This window comes from Bos taurus, chromosome 16 (assembly GCF_002263795.3).
Source record: "Bos taurus isolate L1 Dominette 01449 registration number 42190680 breed Hereford chromosome 16, ARS-UCD2.0, whole genome shotgun sequence".
In the NCBI taxonomy this organism is placed as follows: domain Eukaryota; kingdom Metazoa; phylum Chordata; class Mammalia; order Artiodactyla; family Bovidae; genus Bos; species Bos taurus.
In genome coordinates this window covers 718636-736230 of record NC_037343.1, presented here as the reverse complement: position 1 = coordinate 736230, position 17595 = coordinate 718636, and the positions used below count along the sequence as shown (strand labels likewise).

Here is a 17595-nt window from a genome sequence, read left to right as displayed (position 1 = left end):
TATAAGATTCTTTCATGGATCTTATATACTATTTAGGCTGATTAGGAATAAGGTTTACCACAATCAGCTTTTTATTCATCCTTTTATTTTTTCCATCTGTGTTCACTTGCCTGCTTCCCTTTGCTGACATCTACCATAAAAATAATGAGACTGACCATTTTAAGTGTGGCATAGCAAAGGGTCAGAGTCCTGGCTCTGCCATTTATTGGGTATTATGGCTTTGGTGGGCTTCCCTGGTAGCTCAGGTGGTAAAGAATCTCCTTGCAATGCAGGAGACCTGGGTTTGATCCCTGGGTTGGGAAGATCCCCTGGAGGAGGGTACGGCAACCCTCTCCAGTATTCTTGCCTGGAGAATCCCCATGGACAGAGGAGCCTGGCGGGCTACAGTCCATGGGGGTCGCAAAGAGTCAGACACAACTGAGCAACTTAAGCCACAGCACAGGATAGCTTTGGGTAAGTCACTGATTGCGTTTTTCAGCCACAGAATAGGAACAGTATCACCCACCTTGTGGGGTCGTGAGAACTAGAGATATTATGAAAAGTTCCTAATATAGCACAAAATCATTATCATCACCACTATCAGCTTCATGCAAAAAAAAAAACCTAAAATTCAAAACTGGCCAAAAAAATTTATGCAACAAATATTTTTAAAGAAAGATACACAAGTCAATCTCATTAAGATTCTGAAAACCCTGTCACCTGCTTTATTTCTAGATAAGGGTAAAGGGAAACAAGGAAATATTCACTTGAATTTGAGGGGCAGCTAAACTGAAAGCAAGAGTAGCAACAATTTTATGCCTCTAAGGTTACTCTGATCCATAAAGGAATGCTAAAATTTCCTTGTTTGGAGACTTAAGAGTTTAATTTTCCCCTAAAGCAAGATCATCCACTTTGGCTGGGGTAAAAGAATAAAGAACAAACTCAGTAGCACCAAATGGGGTTTAACACAGAAAATAGGGCCAGGTTTCTCCTTTCAAATGCAAAATTTTACATTAAAATATGTTTAAAAATCATAGTTGTTTTTCCTCCTGATTCAATCCTTCTCTTTCTTCTACCAGGAACCCCAGAAACCTAAAGAGCATGTGATTATTGACTAGATATACAATCCAGCTGCCCCTTCCAAACTGGAATCTGATTACAAATGGACTGGCCTAGCTCAAGGCTGCCCTCAGTGACAGGAAGCAGTATCTATGCTCTCAGGGAAAACGGATACTGAGGATGCCACCAGTCAAAAAGTCGAACGCTGTGTACTGGGTCCAGGATGACTTGCACACCCTGTTCACTGCGCAGTTTCTGACCACCATGGACAGGATAATCTTGGAACACCAGTCTCACTCGATGATGCCGCATGTCCGTGCTCACACTGATAGTAAACTGGGAGGGAAAAGTAAATTCAATACCCAAATTTAACAACCTTGTTTTCCTATGACACACTCTGAAATGAAACAGTCTAGACAATTGATATGGACTAGGCCACAAAATAATCTCTAAGTTACACTACCAGCACCTTTGCAAAAATATTAAAAATTAACAGTGGTTTTTATAAGTTTTTCTTAGCTTCATATATTTAAACTGTGCTAAAGAAAGCCTCTCAAATGGCTGCACATATTAGGATATGTGCACATAGAGTACCATCAGTGACAATTTTTAAAAACTGGATTGGAGCTATAAGAGATGATTTGAAGGGATTTTGATGAGATACATCTGATGACTTTTTTTTGGAAAATAAACCACAAAATCTCTAAATGTGTTTATATATCAACATATATAGATGGATAGAGAATTGTATGAATAGGAAGAATATGGAATATGAGTATATAAATAAGTCATTAATGTGGCTTAATGAGATGCGTACCATAAAAACAGATATATGACATACTTTGAATTACACAAAATTATTTAAGACAGTGGGTATATACATGTATATATTAACAGAAACATTAAAGAACAATTCCCCAGAAGTTAAGTGCAGTTATAGGATACAAGTCTAAGTTACCTTTACTGTCTCAACATGTTTATGTATTATTTAATTCTTCACATGAAGTATGCATTACTTATTTTACCATTAAAAAAAGAATAAAGCTATTTTCAATGTGGAGGGGAACGTATCTCTGAAAATAAGCCAAAAATACAGAAAAGATAAATTACATGAACTCTCCAGTTGCCAATCCAGTTAAAAATGTTAAAAATATGGAAAATACACCAGAGGCATATTTGTTGTTTACCAATCTAATTCTTAGCTAAACCTTGAATAGTCAAGGGAATCACACAAAGGACAGAGCTGTAACCCTACATTTTAATATTCCATTTATGATACCACATGCATACTTCAGATCCTGACATATAGTGCCCATGCTTTACCATTAACCTTAATGGGATAATGTTTCTCAAACATTAACGAGCACAACACAGGAGATATAAAACCATTCTATTCACTATGGAGAAGGAAACAGAGGTAAAATATTCTCAGACATAACTAACTTCTCCACAAATAAGTCTAGTCCTAATATAAAAGTCAGTTTTCAGATTTTATTTAAAATTATTTTAAACAATAATTTTTTTCAAATATTTCTTCCTCAGTGGTTAAATATACAAATCTTTCAAACCCTAGGTACAGTGACAGTCTACGAAAGAACTGAGGATGACATCCTGTCTCCACTTACCAGGGTAAATATCATTCCCATGACAATTGGAATAAAGATGAAATTGAGGGTGGTGACCTGCAGTAGGCAGCAGTCCTGGTCTGGGTTGGTATGAACATCTTCGTACTGAATGGGAGGCTGCAATCCTCCCATACACTTGCTCTTTAATCTTGGGGACTGAGAAGAATTAAGAATTACTCTCATGGATTAGAGGAAATGTTATGGCTCTAAGACTCCACCAATGAAAATGCTTAACTAAAGCTGCTGAGATCCATTTTTCTGTTATCTCTTCTCTCTTTAATATATATATCAGCTTCTACACAGATCAAGGAAAGCCCTTTGAAAGATGAGGAAACACATGCAAGCACATGCAGAACAGGTCCTCTCAGTAGCCAAGATCTCAGGTACAGTCCAAGCAAAAAGCAGAAAGAAAGGTACAATAGTATCTGCTCTTCCTGCAAACACTCTTGGCAGTCCCTCTCCCCATGGCTTCCTCAAATTGCCTCAGATATATACAACCATGTGAATTATTATTGTTTACAAATACATTTTCTTTGAAAAAAAATTCTAGGCAAATAACCTCAATACATTAACAAGTTCTCTCCTTTCCCCTACTTTTAAGTCTTCAAGTATACAGAAAAATTAATAAAACCATGCAATAAACTCCTGTATACCCTTTACCATTGGATATTCTGCCATATTTGTTTTCTTTCCTCTCACATCTCTCATTTTATAAATATATATATATTCACATGTTTAAAAAAAAAATCACAGCTCTGAGGTGGGGGAGGCAAAGTCATTTGAAAGTAACATTGGCACCTAAAAAAATTAACAATAATTTCATATCATCTAATATCCACAGAATCTTCAAATTTAATTGTACCAAAAATGTCTTTTATACATAAAGACGTATCTCATTGTTCATTAATCCAGGATCTGCTCAAGGTTTACTCTATGCATTGAGCTATTAAATCTTTGTGCCTCTTTAATATAAAATAATTCCCTCTTTCTTTTCATGACATTATTATAAGTTTTAATGTGTAGTATCTGATTTTAAAAAGGCAGTTTTATGTTTAGTAAAATCAGAGCAAGGTATTATCTGAAAAGCAAAGAGATGATAAAAACGCATACCTGTTTTTTGAACTTGAAGTTGAATTCCCACATTGGTTCCTGTCTGTTCCCAACAATCTTTCTGCACCAGAAAAGTAAGCACTGTAAGAAAATAAAAATAACCTTTCTGTTGCTAGCTCTAAAGACAGCCATGGCTCCAATGCTGAGATTTTACTTTGGCACAGATAGAAACCCCCATATCCTGCCCCCTCACCCCCCAATTTGACATTGGTGCAACATGAGAAGAGATAACCCCAAGGCTGTTCAGTAAAGAGAAGAGGTACCGATAAAAGTCAACCTCAGATGCTATTAAGGTCAACCCCTATTGTTCTCATCTTTAAAGACAGAAACACGGTCTCTAGAGACTGGGGCATTCAGCAGGCCACTACTCTATATTAAAATATAAGGGCAGTCAGTAGCCATCAGATAAGATGATAACAAAGCCATAAAACAGGCAGAGATAGCCAACCCTGAATGTAATAGGAGCAAACCACTCAGGACCTTCTGGGAGCAGACAGCCAGTATGGAAACTACAGAGCTGAGCTGAATTCAATCTAGAGTAAGCCCCTGAAGGAAAGTCAGGCTACAGCTAGGGTTAACACAAGAAGTTAAGTACCTCCCAGGGGATAAGGGGTGGGTCGTCCGCCGTGCCAGCTGTCCTGCCCTTCAGACATGCCCTGTACGTCCTGCTGTTCCATCAAAAATAATGGGCTTGGCTTTAAGGGGCAAACACTTCTGCTGCCAACACAACGGCTCCAGTGTCCCACACAAGCTATGCTACTGAAAAGAGAGAGAGGGAGAATCAAATACGAAAAGGTGGAGTCCAGCAACATGTGACAACTTCCTTCAGGCATGCTGGCAACTTCCTGAATGCCATGCGATTATGGTTATACTAGCAAGGCAATGCATGGGACATAGGCCACTGCAGGTCCCACATCCTCCAGATCTCTAAACAATGGACACAAAAACAGCAGACAGGTGGCCTAGGCTTCCTGTCTCGGTTAAGATTTTTGTTATCACCACTGTTAGTAGTCCACTTAAAAAATTAATATACAATTATAAAAATATGAAGACATGGGCATTTTAGATTTAGGAGTAGCACTTGCATTGTGCACTGGAGCCGCAAGGATGTCCAGCATGAAGTCTGCCCAGTGCTGCTCTGCTCCCAGCAACTGATTAGCACCCAGCCACGGTCAGCTTTGGGGTGATCCCACCTCACCACAGTTAACCTGCGATGATCAAAGGTCTTTGGGAGAAGGAAAACTATAAATGTGAAAAGATACTCTGTCTACTCATATTATGAGAAGGAATAAATTTCTACCCCCTCAGCATTCTAACCCTGCCCTAAGTCCATCAACTAGTGTGACATTAAATTGAGCTCAGCCAATGACCCTGATCACCTCAGTTTACAATCCTGGGAAGAACCATGATGATCTTGAAATCAACAGTACTCTTTTAATCAATATGTATCAGGTAGAATGTTCTTACACTAGAGCTGAACTAGGGAAAAAGAATCATTAACATCCAAAGCATAAAAAACAAAATAGAATTACGAAGTACTAAAGAACATCAGACTTTGGGTAGGAACAGAATTAAAAAAAAAAATAATTCACAAACTCAAAAGATACAAAGTTTGGACAATAGTATTAGCTGAATGAGAAAAAAGTTGGAGACATCGACTTGCCTAAATAATCATATATGCTATAATAGTCTAGCTTGGCAAAGGTGTGTTCACAGATACCTCATGGTGGAACAAAGGACAAAATGGACCACAGGCTTACAGACCTACTTACAGATCAGAAAAATACAATGAAACTTGAATACAATGTATAAATGAATATAAACTACTGGGGAAATCCAGAGATATAAATAATGGCCTAGAACACAGGAAGAATTTTAGAGCGCTAAAGTCTATGAGTGGGAATACTTTATAGTCTCTGAAACAATCCATCCCAGAGCCTGGCAACAATAGGCACTTTGCAAATGCTGAAGAAGTCTACACCAGAATCTTTTAAGAAGGTCAATGAGAAAGTGACATTCTAGATGTCAAGGTCACATTAGAAAAAGAAAATTAGTAAGTTGTTTTATATTTTTGTATGATTTAATGGAGAAGGAAATGGCTACCCACTCCGGTATTCTAGGCTGGAGAAACCCCGTGGACAGAGGAGCCTGGGAGGCTACAGTCTATGGGGTTGCACAGAGTCGGACATGACTGAAGTTACTTAGCATATCATGATTTAAAGCACCTTTTGAGAATTATGGTTTACATCTACCAAGGAAGAACTGTGTTCTTCCTTGCTCAAACCATCAAACCATTTAAAGTGGTTCAATGTATAAGGCATGAAAATAAATTAAAGAGAATAAGGAATATGCTAAAAGCACAAGAAAGCTTTAAGGTAAAGATAACATAAGCCAGCCCAGCACAGCAGGAATGTCCTGGAGAAACGATACCCCCAAGCCCAGAAAGTTTATATTAGTCCCCGAGCAGCCTGGTATCTACAGCCCCAGACCACCCCATTAAGAAAGCTAGAAACAAGCCATCATAACAGGCCCGTCATACAAGAGTCCATTTCTTAAACCCTACCACTAATACCCACTTACTTTGGAATTCTTTAATGTGCTAGGAGTGCTTTCTGGAATGGCTGGATTCTTGGAGATTCGAGCAGCAAATGGCTCATACATATGGTACAGAGATCGGATCACACATGCCCGAAGACAGTGCAGCTTCTCCATTGACTCTGGTCGCAGGCGCAAAGGCAGAGAGGCATCCAGTGTGTAGTGTCTGAAACATGACACATTACTCCTACCAGTAAGCGACCTGTCTCTTCTGTTCTAGGCGTCTCCTAGGACTCCTGGGCTCTGTACAAACTTTACATTTCTAGTCCACTGGCAGTAGTTAGTTTGTCCCTAGTGCTCTCATGTGGTCTCTCTCTCTTACACACACACACACACACACACACACACACACACACAAATCACCATCTCCTTCACTTCTCAGCTACTTTTCTTTGTTATGCAAAACCCAATTCATATATACCTTATAATCCTGCACTTCTCTATTCATTTAACATTTTTAAATCCTAGTTCACTTTAAAAAGGGCAAGTCTCTGACTTGATACTAGTACAATATACTTCAGTTACTCAAAAGAACTTGCACTGGAGAAGATCCACCAGGTTCTCTTGTCACATGTCTCAGAAAGTTCTCTACTCCCTGATAACATGCCCTTCCACCATACTCTTACCGACAGTTTATAATCTTCATTTCACTAACCCAGCATCAAAAGTTAGCCCTCTTATTAATCACATCATTCACTCTCCTCACCACTGCAACTATACAGAGCCACATAAATGCAAAGACTATGCAATCAAGATGACTAGCAAATCTAAGAAACAACCAACCCAGTTGGAAAGATAAACAGATGGGCATCTATAGTTTCTGAGAATTCTAGCTAAGATAAACCTCTGAAGCAAAGTCAAAAACAGTTATTTTTGAGACCTTACTTTTGCTGAAAGTATTAGGTTGGTGCAAAAGTAACTGGGATTTTACAATGTTGAACTTTGCCACTTCATATTGGAATACATTCTTAAATAAATGTGGATATATTATACATCATTTTAGTGTACATTTCTCACTTTTTTTTTTTCGCTAATGACATTACTTGTTGTTTATTTTGTATTTACTTTAGACTATGGAAATGATGTTAGACAAGAAGCAAATTGGAGCGGTTTTTATTTGAGTTCAAAATGGGTCATAAAGCAGCAGAGACAACTCACAACATCAACAATGCATTTGGCCCAGAACTGCTACCAATCACAGTGCAGTGGTGGTTCAAGATGTTTTGAAAAGGAGACGAGAGCCTTGAAGATGAGGAGTGTAGCGGCCAACCAGTGGAAGTTGACAACAACCAATTGAGAACCATCATCAAAGGTGAGCCTCTTACAGCTATAGGAGAAGTTGCTGAAGAACTCAACATTGACCATTCTATGGTCATTTGGCATCTGAAGCAAATTGGAAAGGTGAAAAAGCTCAATAAGTAGTTGCCTCATGACCTGACCAAAAATAAAAAAAATTGTCATTCTGAATTGTCGTCTTCTAGGGCTTCCCTGGTGGCTCAGAGGGTAAAGTGTCTGCCTACAATGCGGGAAAGCCAGGTTCGATCCCTGGGTCGGGAAGATCCCCTGAAGAAGGAAATGGCAACCCACTCCAGTACTCTTGCCTGGAAAATCCCATGGACGGAGAAGCCTGGTAGGTTACAGTCCATGGGGTCGCAAAGAGTCGGACATGACTGAGCGGAGTGATTTCACTTTACATTACTATTCTACGCGACAACAATGAACCATTTCTCAATCGGATTGTGATATGCGATAAAAAGTGGATTTTATACAACAACCAGCAATGACCAGCTCAGTGGCTGGACTGAGAAGCTCCAGAGCACTTCCCAAAGCCAAACTTGTATCAAAAAAGGTCATGGTCACTGTTTGGTAGTCTGCTGCCCATCTGATCCACTACAGCTTTCTGAATCCCAGCAAAACCATTACACCTGAGAAGTATGCTCAGTAAATTGATGAAATTCACCAAAAACTGCAATGCCTGCAGCCAGCATTGGTGAATAGATTGGGCCCAAGAATTATTCTCTACAACAATGCCTGAATGCACATTGCACAACTGACACTTTAAAAGTTGAACAAGAAAAAAAAAAAGTTGAATGATTGGGCAATGAAGTTTTGCCTTATCTGCCATATTAACCTGACCTCTTGCCAACTGACTACCACTTCTTCAAGCATCTCAACAACTTTTTGCAGGTAAAACGCTTCCACAAGCAGCAGGAGGCAGAAATGCGTTCCAAGAGTTCACTGAATCCGGAGGCGTAGATTTTCATGCTACAGGAATAAACAAACTTATTTCTTGTTGGCAAAAATGTTTTGAATGTAATGGTTTCTATTTTGATTAACAAAGATATGTTTGAGCCTAGTTACAATGATTTAAAATTCACTGCCTGAAACGGCAACTACTTTTGTACCAACCTAATAAATATTCTGCTTGGGGGTAAGGAGGTAATCATAGGGAAGACAATTACCTGAATGAATTAATATCAATTTTAAAGAGGAGCTCAAGGAAGTCAAAGCTACGTTCATGCCCAGGCATGAATTAGAGAAAGTGAAGAGGTCACCATCCAGGGAGTAGCATCAAATCAAAAACAATGAAATCAGCCACACAGATAACATAGTGAGCTTTCTGTGGTCGCACCTTCGGTACAACCTTGTCCAAAAGGCAGCAGTGCAAGTGACAGTCCAGGCGTTCTTACAAATCAGGGAAAAATTCACAATGTCCTCAGGACGGATATAGGAGGCCAGCAATAGCCAAATATCCATGGGATACTCTTCTCCTCCAGTCCCGTTCAGGTCTTCTGAAATAGAAAAAAGAACTATAACTTCTGACCTTCTATTATATGCACATATAAAGATCCCTAATCATTTCAATTCTCCCAGGGCTTGCATAGTTAAGAAAATAGTTTAAATAGGTCCAAGGAAGTCTCTCAAACTCACATTTCCTGCTTATTGCAGCTGCTAAAATTTTTGGTTTCCTGTTGCCCAAGTGAATAGGTTGTGTTCTTAAGGCCTTTATTTATCCAGTATTTACACACTATTTTGAAGTTTTCAAAGTACCTTAGCATACATTATACCACTCAACTCCAATAATATGAAAATAAGGAAAATATTACGGTGCCCATTTTACTATATTATTGTGGCCCATATTACTTTGTGCATGTAGTCAAGGTAAACAAAATCCAGTTTTCTCCAAATTCCAACTTTACACTATAAATTCTACCCTTGATTTCCCTTGCAATCCCCATCCATCATTTTCTTCAGTTCAGTCATTTAAAAAACAAAACTGATTTTTATATAGTATAAGGAATCCTCAAAGTACAAAATAAAAAACTAAGTAAATTACAATGTATTTTCATTACTCAATAATTGCTTGCACATATGTTTTTTTTTCTTCTAGTTTCTGGTTTCACTATCAGCTTGGTCTACATTTCTGGCCACGGGCATCCAGTAATCAAAGACACCCTGTGAGGACATATCCTCACTTCTTCCTCCTTCAGACCTTATTAGTGTTAATTCTCTTGACCCTGAGGTCCATAATACATGTCAGATTCAAGTAAAAATCCACACTCCATAGAGACACCAGAATCTGGTCTAACTCTAAACTTTAATTGAGACTTAGTCATATAGCTATCCAAAACCAAGGTTTCTTTGTTTCCAGGGAAAAGCCCTGAAGCTGCATCTGCTTTTCTAGTCGCTTCCTGCAGCTCTATAAGTCAATTAGGTTCTTGCATTAGGTTCTTCATAATGGAGACCAATGCTTCTAAAACATTGTTTCTTGTGGTTCCTATGCTTCTTGAAATCTCCAGCAACCATTTAAGGCTCAGCCTACAGCCCTTGGGGCCCTCTTCTCCCACATTAAATCTCTCTCTCAGAAGGCAAACAACTTTCAGTAATTCCTCCACTGAGAATCGTGATGACTTTTACAAAGCAGAGTACTGTTAAAATTTTTCTATCTTTAGGGACAAAATTCAGTGATTATAAAAATGGCCAATATTCTTTTTTTGCAAATATTTTATACCTAATTATTAAGAAATTTCAAAACATAAATGGAATCAGTAAAGGAAAGCTTCATGTAGGTAAGTTATGTAGGACATAGAAAATTTGATAGGCATAGGTTAAGAGGAAGTATTCCAAGTGAAATAAACAGCTAACATGAAGCCTGAATATTCAGAAAAACAAAACATATGTGAAGGCAATAAGCAGATAAGTTGAGCAAGATTTTGATGATATTAATAAACTGCTGTTAACTTTTTTACATGTGATAATTTTTTAAAGAGCATTTATCTTTTGGAGATAATTATCAAAATATTTACAGATATAATAATGGGATGTCTGGAAACCTTCAAACTAATTGTGCACGTGTGTGTGTTGAGATTAGGGGTGAGGGGGTAGTGGCTAAAACAAAAACAGCCATGAGTTGATAACTGTTGAAGGTATGTGATAGCCACATGGGATTCATTATACTATTCATTCTTCTTTTGTATACGCTCCTTTCTTAAAAGAAAAAAGAGGCAGGGGGGTGGGAGACTGGTTTGATGAGAATAAAGGACCTTAATGAGGGTAAAGTGGAGCAAGGAAGTAAAAGATGAATTATAGCTAAGAGTTTGTAAACCACAAGTCATATGTCTGATAAGTAACTGGGCTCCTGAATACATAAGAATTATTACAACTCAGTAACAAAAATATAACCTAATTTAAAAATGAGTGAAAGATTTAGATATTTCTCTACAGATGATATACAAAAGGCCAATAAGCACATAAAATATTCAACATTAGTATGCAAATGAAAACCATGAGATACCACTTCACATTCACTAGAATGGCTATAGTTTAAAAAGTTAAACAAATAACAAGTGTTGGCTAGGATGTGGAATTGCTAGTGGGACATAAAATGGAAACTTCATAAAGAAAGCTTGGTAATTCCTCAAAAAGTTAAACACAGTTACCATGTCATCTAGCAATTTCACTCCTACCCAACAGAAATGAAAATACTTCAGACAAAAACTTGTCCATGAGTTAGTAACATTATTCATAATAGTCAAATAAAAAGGAATGAAACACTGATGTACGCTACAATACGGATGAACCTTGAAAACACTATGCTAAGTCAAAGCAGTCAGATGCAAAAGGCCACATATTATATGATATATGATTTCATTTATATGAAGTGTCCAGAGTAGGCGAATCTATAAAGACCGAAAGTAGTTTGGTGGTTGCCTGGGAGGAAGGGATGGGTGGGAAAGAGTGTTAGGAGGGAATTAGGTTTGGGTTGACAGAAATGTTCTAACTTAGATCATGTTGATGGCTACAGAACTCTGTGTGAACATATTAAAACCATACATTGCACACTTTAAAGGGATGTATTTTGTCTCAATAAAGATGTTTTAAAAATCTGTAAGGTCTTCTGTGGAACGTGCTCAAAACCAAAGAAGAAAATCAAGAGCAATATCTAACATTGATACAATGGTGACAATAGGCAGGGATTTCAAGCAAGAGAGAGAGAAGAATGTCTATTAGCATCCTTGGTTCTGGAAAAGAGTGGTATAACTGACAATAACTGGCATAATTGCAAAGCAATGTCAGTTCACTTATTACTGATTATTTCAATTGTCATTGTTCAGTTGCTCAGTCGTGTCCAACTATTTGCAACCCCATGGACTGCAGCATGCCAGGCTTCCCTGTCCTTCACCATTTCCTGGAGCTTGCTCAAACTCACATCCATTGAGTTGGTGATGCCATCCAACCATCTCATCCTCTGTCATCCCCTTCTCTTCCTGCCTTCAATCTTTCTCAGCATCAGGGTCTTTTCCAAGGAGTCAGCTCTTCGCATCAGGTGGCCAAAATACTGGAGTTTCCGCTTCAACATCAGTCCTTCCAATGAATATTCAGGACTGATTTCCTTTAGGATGGACTGGTTGGATCTCCTTGCAGTCACCAGGGGACTCTCAAGAATCTTCTCCAACACCACAATTCAAAAGCAGCAGTTCTTCGGTACTCAGCTTTCGTGATGGTCCAACTCTCACAACCATCCATGATACGTGGAAAAACCAAAGCTTTGACTGGATGGACCTTTGTCGACAAAATAATGTCTCTGCTTTTTAATAGGCTATCTAGGTTGGTCATAGCTTTTCTTCCCAGGAACAAGTGTCTTTTAATTTCATGGCTGCAGTCACCATCTACAGTGATTCTGGAACCCAAGAAAATAGTCTGTCACTGTTTCTATTGTTTCCCCATCTATTTACAATGAAGTGATGGGACTGGATGCCATGATCTTCATTTTTGGAATTTTGAGTTTTAAGCCAGCTTTTTCACTCTTCTCTTTCACCTTCATCAAGAGTCTCTTTAGTTCCCCTTCACTTTCTGCCATAAGGGTAATGTCATCTGCATATCTGAGGTTATTGCTATTTCTCCCAGTAATCTTGATTCCAGCTTATCATTCTTCCAGCCCAGTATTTCACATAATGTACTCTGCATATAAGTTAAATAAGCAGGGTGACAATATACAGCCTTGACGTACTCCTTCTCCAAGTTTGAACCAGTCCATTGTTCCATGTCTGGTTCTAACTGGTGCTTCTTGACCTGCATACAGGTTTCACAGGAGGCAGATCAGGTGGTCTGGTATTCCCATCTCTTTAAGAATTTTCCACAGTTTGTTGTGATCCACACAGTCGAAGGCTTTAGCATAGTCAACAAAGCAGAAGTAGATGTTTTTCTGGAATTCTCTTGCTTTTTCTATGAAGCAACAGATGCTGGCAATTTGATCTCTGGTTCCTCTGCCTTTTCTAAATCCAGCTTGAACACCTGGAAGTTCTTGGTTCATGTACTCTGAAGTCAAACTTGGAGAATTTTGAGCATTACTTTGCTAGCATGTGAAATGAGTGCAATTGTGCTGTAGTTTGAACATTCTTTGGCACTACTTTCTTTGGGATTAGAATGAAAACTGACCTTTTTCCAGCCCTGTGGCCACTGCTGAGTTTTCCAAATTTGCTGATTATTTCAAAATATTTTAACAAATGCAAAAGTCTGTTATCTGATTCTCAAGTATAGGTGAAAGTTCTCATAGATCTGAGACCAAAACTACACATTATTATTTTAACTTCCCCCTGACTCTAGCCGATCATCAGAACCACTTTAGCTTTATCAAAAGGTACCCTGAGACCTCACTGGTAGTGCAGTGGATAAGAATCTGCCTGCCAATGCAGGGGACACAGGTTCAATCCCTAATTCAGGAAGATTCCACACGCCATAGAGCAACTAAGCCTGTGCACAACTATTGAGCCTGTGTGCTACCACTACTGAAGTTCACGTGTCTAGAGTATGTGTTCTACAACAAGAGAAGCCACCACAATGAGAAGCCCACACACCAAAACAAAGAGTAGCCCTCACCCACCGCAACTAGAGAAAGCCCCCACAAAAAGCAATAGAGACCCAGTGCAGCCAATACGTAAATAATTTTCAAAAATTACAAATAAAAAAGAATAGGTATTCTGGGCTCCATTCCAAGAGTATGAGTTTTTAATTCTGGAGCAAACCAATGAATGATGGATTGGCACATTATATACCATTAATCTAACTTTCTTTGTTTCACTTGTGTAAGTTTTATCACCACTAATACATAAATATCACATGTTTCTATTTACTACAGTACCTAGTAGACATAAAGCAGACATTAACAACTGCAGAGTACATACATATCTAACTGAAATGAAACTGGTTATATAAAAATCCAAATATTTACAAGAACATTTTTGTCAAAAGTTTTCTTCCTTACACATTCAGAAATCCAGAAATGCAAAGGCTTTTTGTTCTCCTGTTGTTAAATGGATTTTACCTGATAATGTTCTCAATCATAATACGTTCTCAATGAACAGCTACTACAGTTTACAGCTCCAGAAATATACTGACTGTTACGACTCTCCTTTCCTCTCAAATTTAGATATAAGTGGAAAGCCCTGGTATATTAAAGTCCTGTCCTACTCCTAACATTCAAACTCGGGTTCCCTACTGGTATCACCTCTTGTGTTACTGAGAAGTGACAGCTTCAAGTTATCACCACAGATAGGACTAATAATCCAAAAGAAAGCAAGCCTTGTACCTCTGTGCCTCTTGCTTTTCTTTTTTCTGGAGATAGTTCTCTCATGGATGCTTTCCTCCTGGGCATCAGTCTCACCACTGCTGTCGATGATGTCACAGGGCTCACCAGCCCCAGAAAGAGCTTCCACTGCAGGAACCTGGGAGGCTTCCAAGCCACAGAGAGATTTTACTAGAAAAAAATAAGAGAATGAGACAGCAGAGCCTAAGCCTATGGCTTAGGCACGGTGTCAGCATACATGAGGAAAAGAAAACAGAAAAACAAAAAAGCAAAAGCAGTGTGGGAGTCTGCTAAAGAAAGCTGAGAATGTTAAAAAAAAAAAAAAAAAGGCATTTTAAATACAAAAAATTGGAAAGCAATGGGCAAACTGATTCCAAAATTGCAGAAACACATCAGACCTGTAATAAGGGAGTGAAACACATCAGACCTGAAATAAGGGAGTGAATTATTCTCCACTATAAACCCCGCAGGATAAAAGCAAAAAGTGAATGCTATTTTCATTTGCATAATTTCTGAGGAGAATGTTGAGAGGAATTAAATCCAATTTAACTTTAATCTTGGGCGAGAGACAGTACTTATTATAAAAACACAAGTTTCAAGGTTGAAAGTAAGAGAAGCATGGAAAAAGGAAAAAAAAATGCTTCAAGGTTATTACACAAATAGCAGTTAAGTGAAGAATAATATATGTGAACAATAGGAAGAAGATTAATAAGCAGGAAGAAAGCAGTGGAAACCACAGAAGAGTAATCAAGGACTTATTTTTTAATAGAAAGACAAAATATTACCGCTACAGAAACTTCTACTGCTCTTGGCTAATTTTTCCCCTCCTCTGAATATTAAGTAACAACGGAGGACAGCAAACACGTTTACAGGAAGATCCCCAAAGGACTGTAAGAAAAACACTGAGGCAGAACCCCAGGAAAATAAAAAACCTAGTTTACTGTCTGAGTCTGAAAAGACTCGTTGGAAGCCTACCTTCCTGCTGAACAGCATTGGCGACAGCTTTCTTGACCCTTCCAGACCTCACGACTGCCGGATCCGAGTTGGCATAATCCGCCACGGTCACTGAAACACAGTACCAACCCTCAAAGGAAAAGGCGTCCCTCCTCAGCTTACTCCCCACCAAAATTCCCTGCGCACTCCAAGTTCCCAGAGGGCCCCAGCCGCCCTCCCATTGCAGACAGGCGAGCACTCGCCACGGTGCCTTCCAGCCCTGCTTCCAGCCCTGCTTCCAGCCCCGTCTTTCAACGCCCCTGCCCCTCGCCCACCTCTTCCTGAGCAGGCGTCTTGGGCCCGGAACTTGAGTCGCTTCCCTCTCTTGGGCATGGCGACCGTGTCGGGGCGAGGCCGGGTTAGAGGGCCAGGTCCCCGGGCCATGTTTCAGGCCAGAGAGCGGGATCTGTGAGCCTAGGGCCAACTCCGGCCGGCTCCGCTGCCATCCCGCTCCAGAGACCGCAGCTCCCGCGAGGACTTAGGCCCCGGCTCCGCGTCTCATCGGCCGCCAACTCTCCTCTTCAGAAACCAATCACCCTCTGGTTTAGGGAGTACGTCATCATCTGGCGCCTGCAGATAACCCTGCGTCTGGGTTCCTAAGTGGTTGGGAGTGTGTCTTTATGGGCCGTGTTGGTTTTGTCAGACGTCTTATAAGGTAATTTTGTGTCTCAGACCGAAACCCACAACCCCGTCGATTAGAACTGAGTTTACCTTCTTGTCTCCCCAGTTTTTCTGCTATTGTCTCTGTCCATCCGCCAGGTTCCCTTCAGTACACCCAAAGCGCGTTTGTCATTCTCGTGCTCATCTCTCAGGCCACAAAGGCATAGTCTAACATGGGTAAGCCTTCACTCTAATTTCTTATACTAAAGCTATACATTTCTGAATTCTGAAATTTGGGGGAAGGTTTCTTAAAAGTTTATTGATTTACACCATCCTCCAAGATAAATTGGAGAAGGAAATGGCAACGCACTCCAGTACCCCTGCCTGGAAAATGCCATGGACAGAGAAGCCTGGTAGGCTACTGTCCATGGGGTCTCAAGAGTCGGACACGACTTAGCGACTAAACCACCACCACCACCAAGATAAATACTAGTAGGGTTGATGAGGAAAGAATGGTGTCTCCTTTGTTTTGAGTGAGAAAAACTTCACGGAACTAAGGTTATAGAACTGTGACGGAGCAGGATCCTGGTCTAGTATCCAGTAGGAATAAGTTATTGTGGGTCCTAAATGAGGTTCTTTGTCCTTCTAACTTCTTTGCAGCTACCAAAAGGTGCTAATCCCTGCCTTGAGAAGCATGGTACTTAGGGACCAGGAACCCAACCAGGACCCACCAGACAGTGCCATCCTAACATGTTTAGGATCCGACTTATGTTTTTAGTCGAATTAAACATAAACATAGACATTTGTTAGGCACAAACCACGGGCCTTTTACTAACATTGTGTAACACTAGAGATTGTGCTAATAAGGTTGAATCAGGAATTGTGTTAGAAATTAAATATAATTGTAGTCATGAAATAGTCAAACTTAATTTATCTAAAGTAATAACATGAACAAGGGTCTAACAGACTGAACTAAAAGAAATTTGTTTTATTTTTAAAATAATTTTCCATGTAATTTATATTCGTAGTCAAAATGCAGCTGGTAAATCTCCAAACCTTCTCATTTCACAACAGTAATAAATTTGCAGGGGATGTTGATTTGGATCCCTGGTCAGGGACCTAGGATGCCACATACCAAAATAAATAAATAAATAAATGGAAGCAATATTATAACAAATTCAATAAAGACTAAAAAAAGAATATGAAGATCTTAAGCAAAGCTCTTCTTGAGTTCCTTTGGTCACATCAGTGGAACAGAACACATGTAGATCTTTTATTTCACCTTTTACTCAGTTCAGTTCAGTCGCTCAGTTGTGTTCGACTCTTTGCGACCCCATGAATCACAGCATGCCAGGCCTCCCTGTCCATCACCAACTCCTGGAGTTAACCCAAACTCGTGTCCATCGAGTCGGTGATGCCATCCAGCCATCTCATCCTCTGTCATCCCCTTCTCCTCCTGCCCCCAATCCTTCCCAACATCAGGGTTTTTTCCAATGAGTCAACTCTTCACATGAGGTGGCCAAAGTATTGGAGTTTCATGAGAAATAT

The 17595-nt window shown here is 39.5% G+C and overlaps 1 protein-coding gene and 1 long non-coding RNA gene across 8 annotated transcripts in view; one reads left to right on the top strand and one right to left on the bottom strand.

The window, feature by feature from the left end:
- Window positions 1-675: 675 nt before the first annotated feature.
- On the bottom strand, window positions 676-15919 carry TMEM183A (transmembrane protein 183A). 7 transcript variants are annotated; one of them, XM_059875445.1, is made up of 9 exons: window positions 15723-15919; window positions 15430-15519; window positions 14458-14625; window positions 9001-9160; window positions 7527-7751; window positions 6354-6534; window positions 3774-3854; window positions 2664-2819; window positions 676-1374 (listed from the first exon to the last, which is right to left on the bottom strand). In XM_059875445.1, exons 1-9 carry the CDS (start codon window positions 15829-15831, stop codon window positions 1189-1191), a joined length of 1356 nt encoding a protein of 451 aa, XP_059731428.1. In that variant the 5' UTR covers window positions 15832-15919; the 3' UTR covers window positions 676-1188. The 7 variants fall into 7 exon arrangements, 6 of the variants coding, with proteins under 6 accessions (XP_059731428.1, XP_059731429.1, XP_005216681.1 ...); XM_059875446.1 differs by having other exon boundaries at window positions 9001-9157; XM_005216624.3 differs by lacking the exon at window positions 7527-7751 and having other exon boundaries at window positions 9001-9157.
- Window positions 15920-15994: 75 nt separating this feature from the next.
- LOC132342429 (uncharacterized) overlaps window positions 15995-17595 on the top strand; it is a 36019-nt gene continuing 34418 nt past the window's right edge. Inside the window, exon 1 of the long non-coding RNA XR_009490795.1 lies at window positions 15995-16284. This is a non-coding gene — a long non-coding RNA (uncharacterized lncRNA). The remainder of the gene's footprint in view (window positions 16285-17595) is intronic.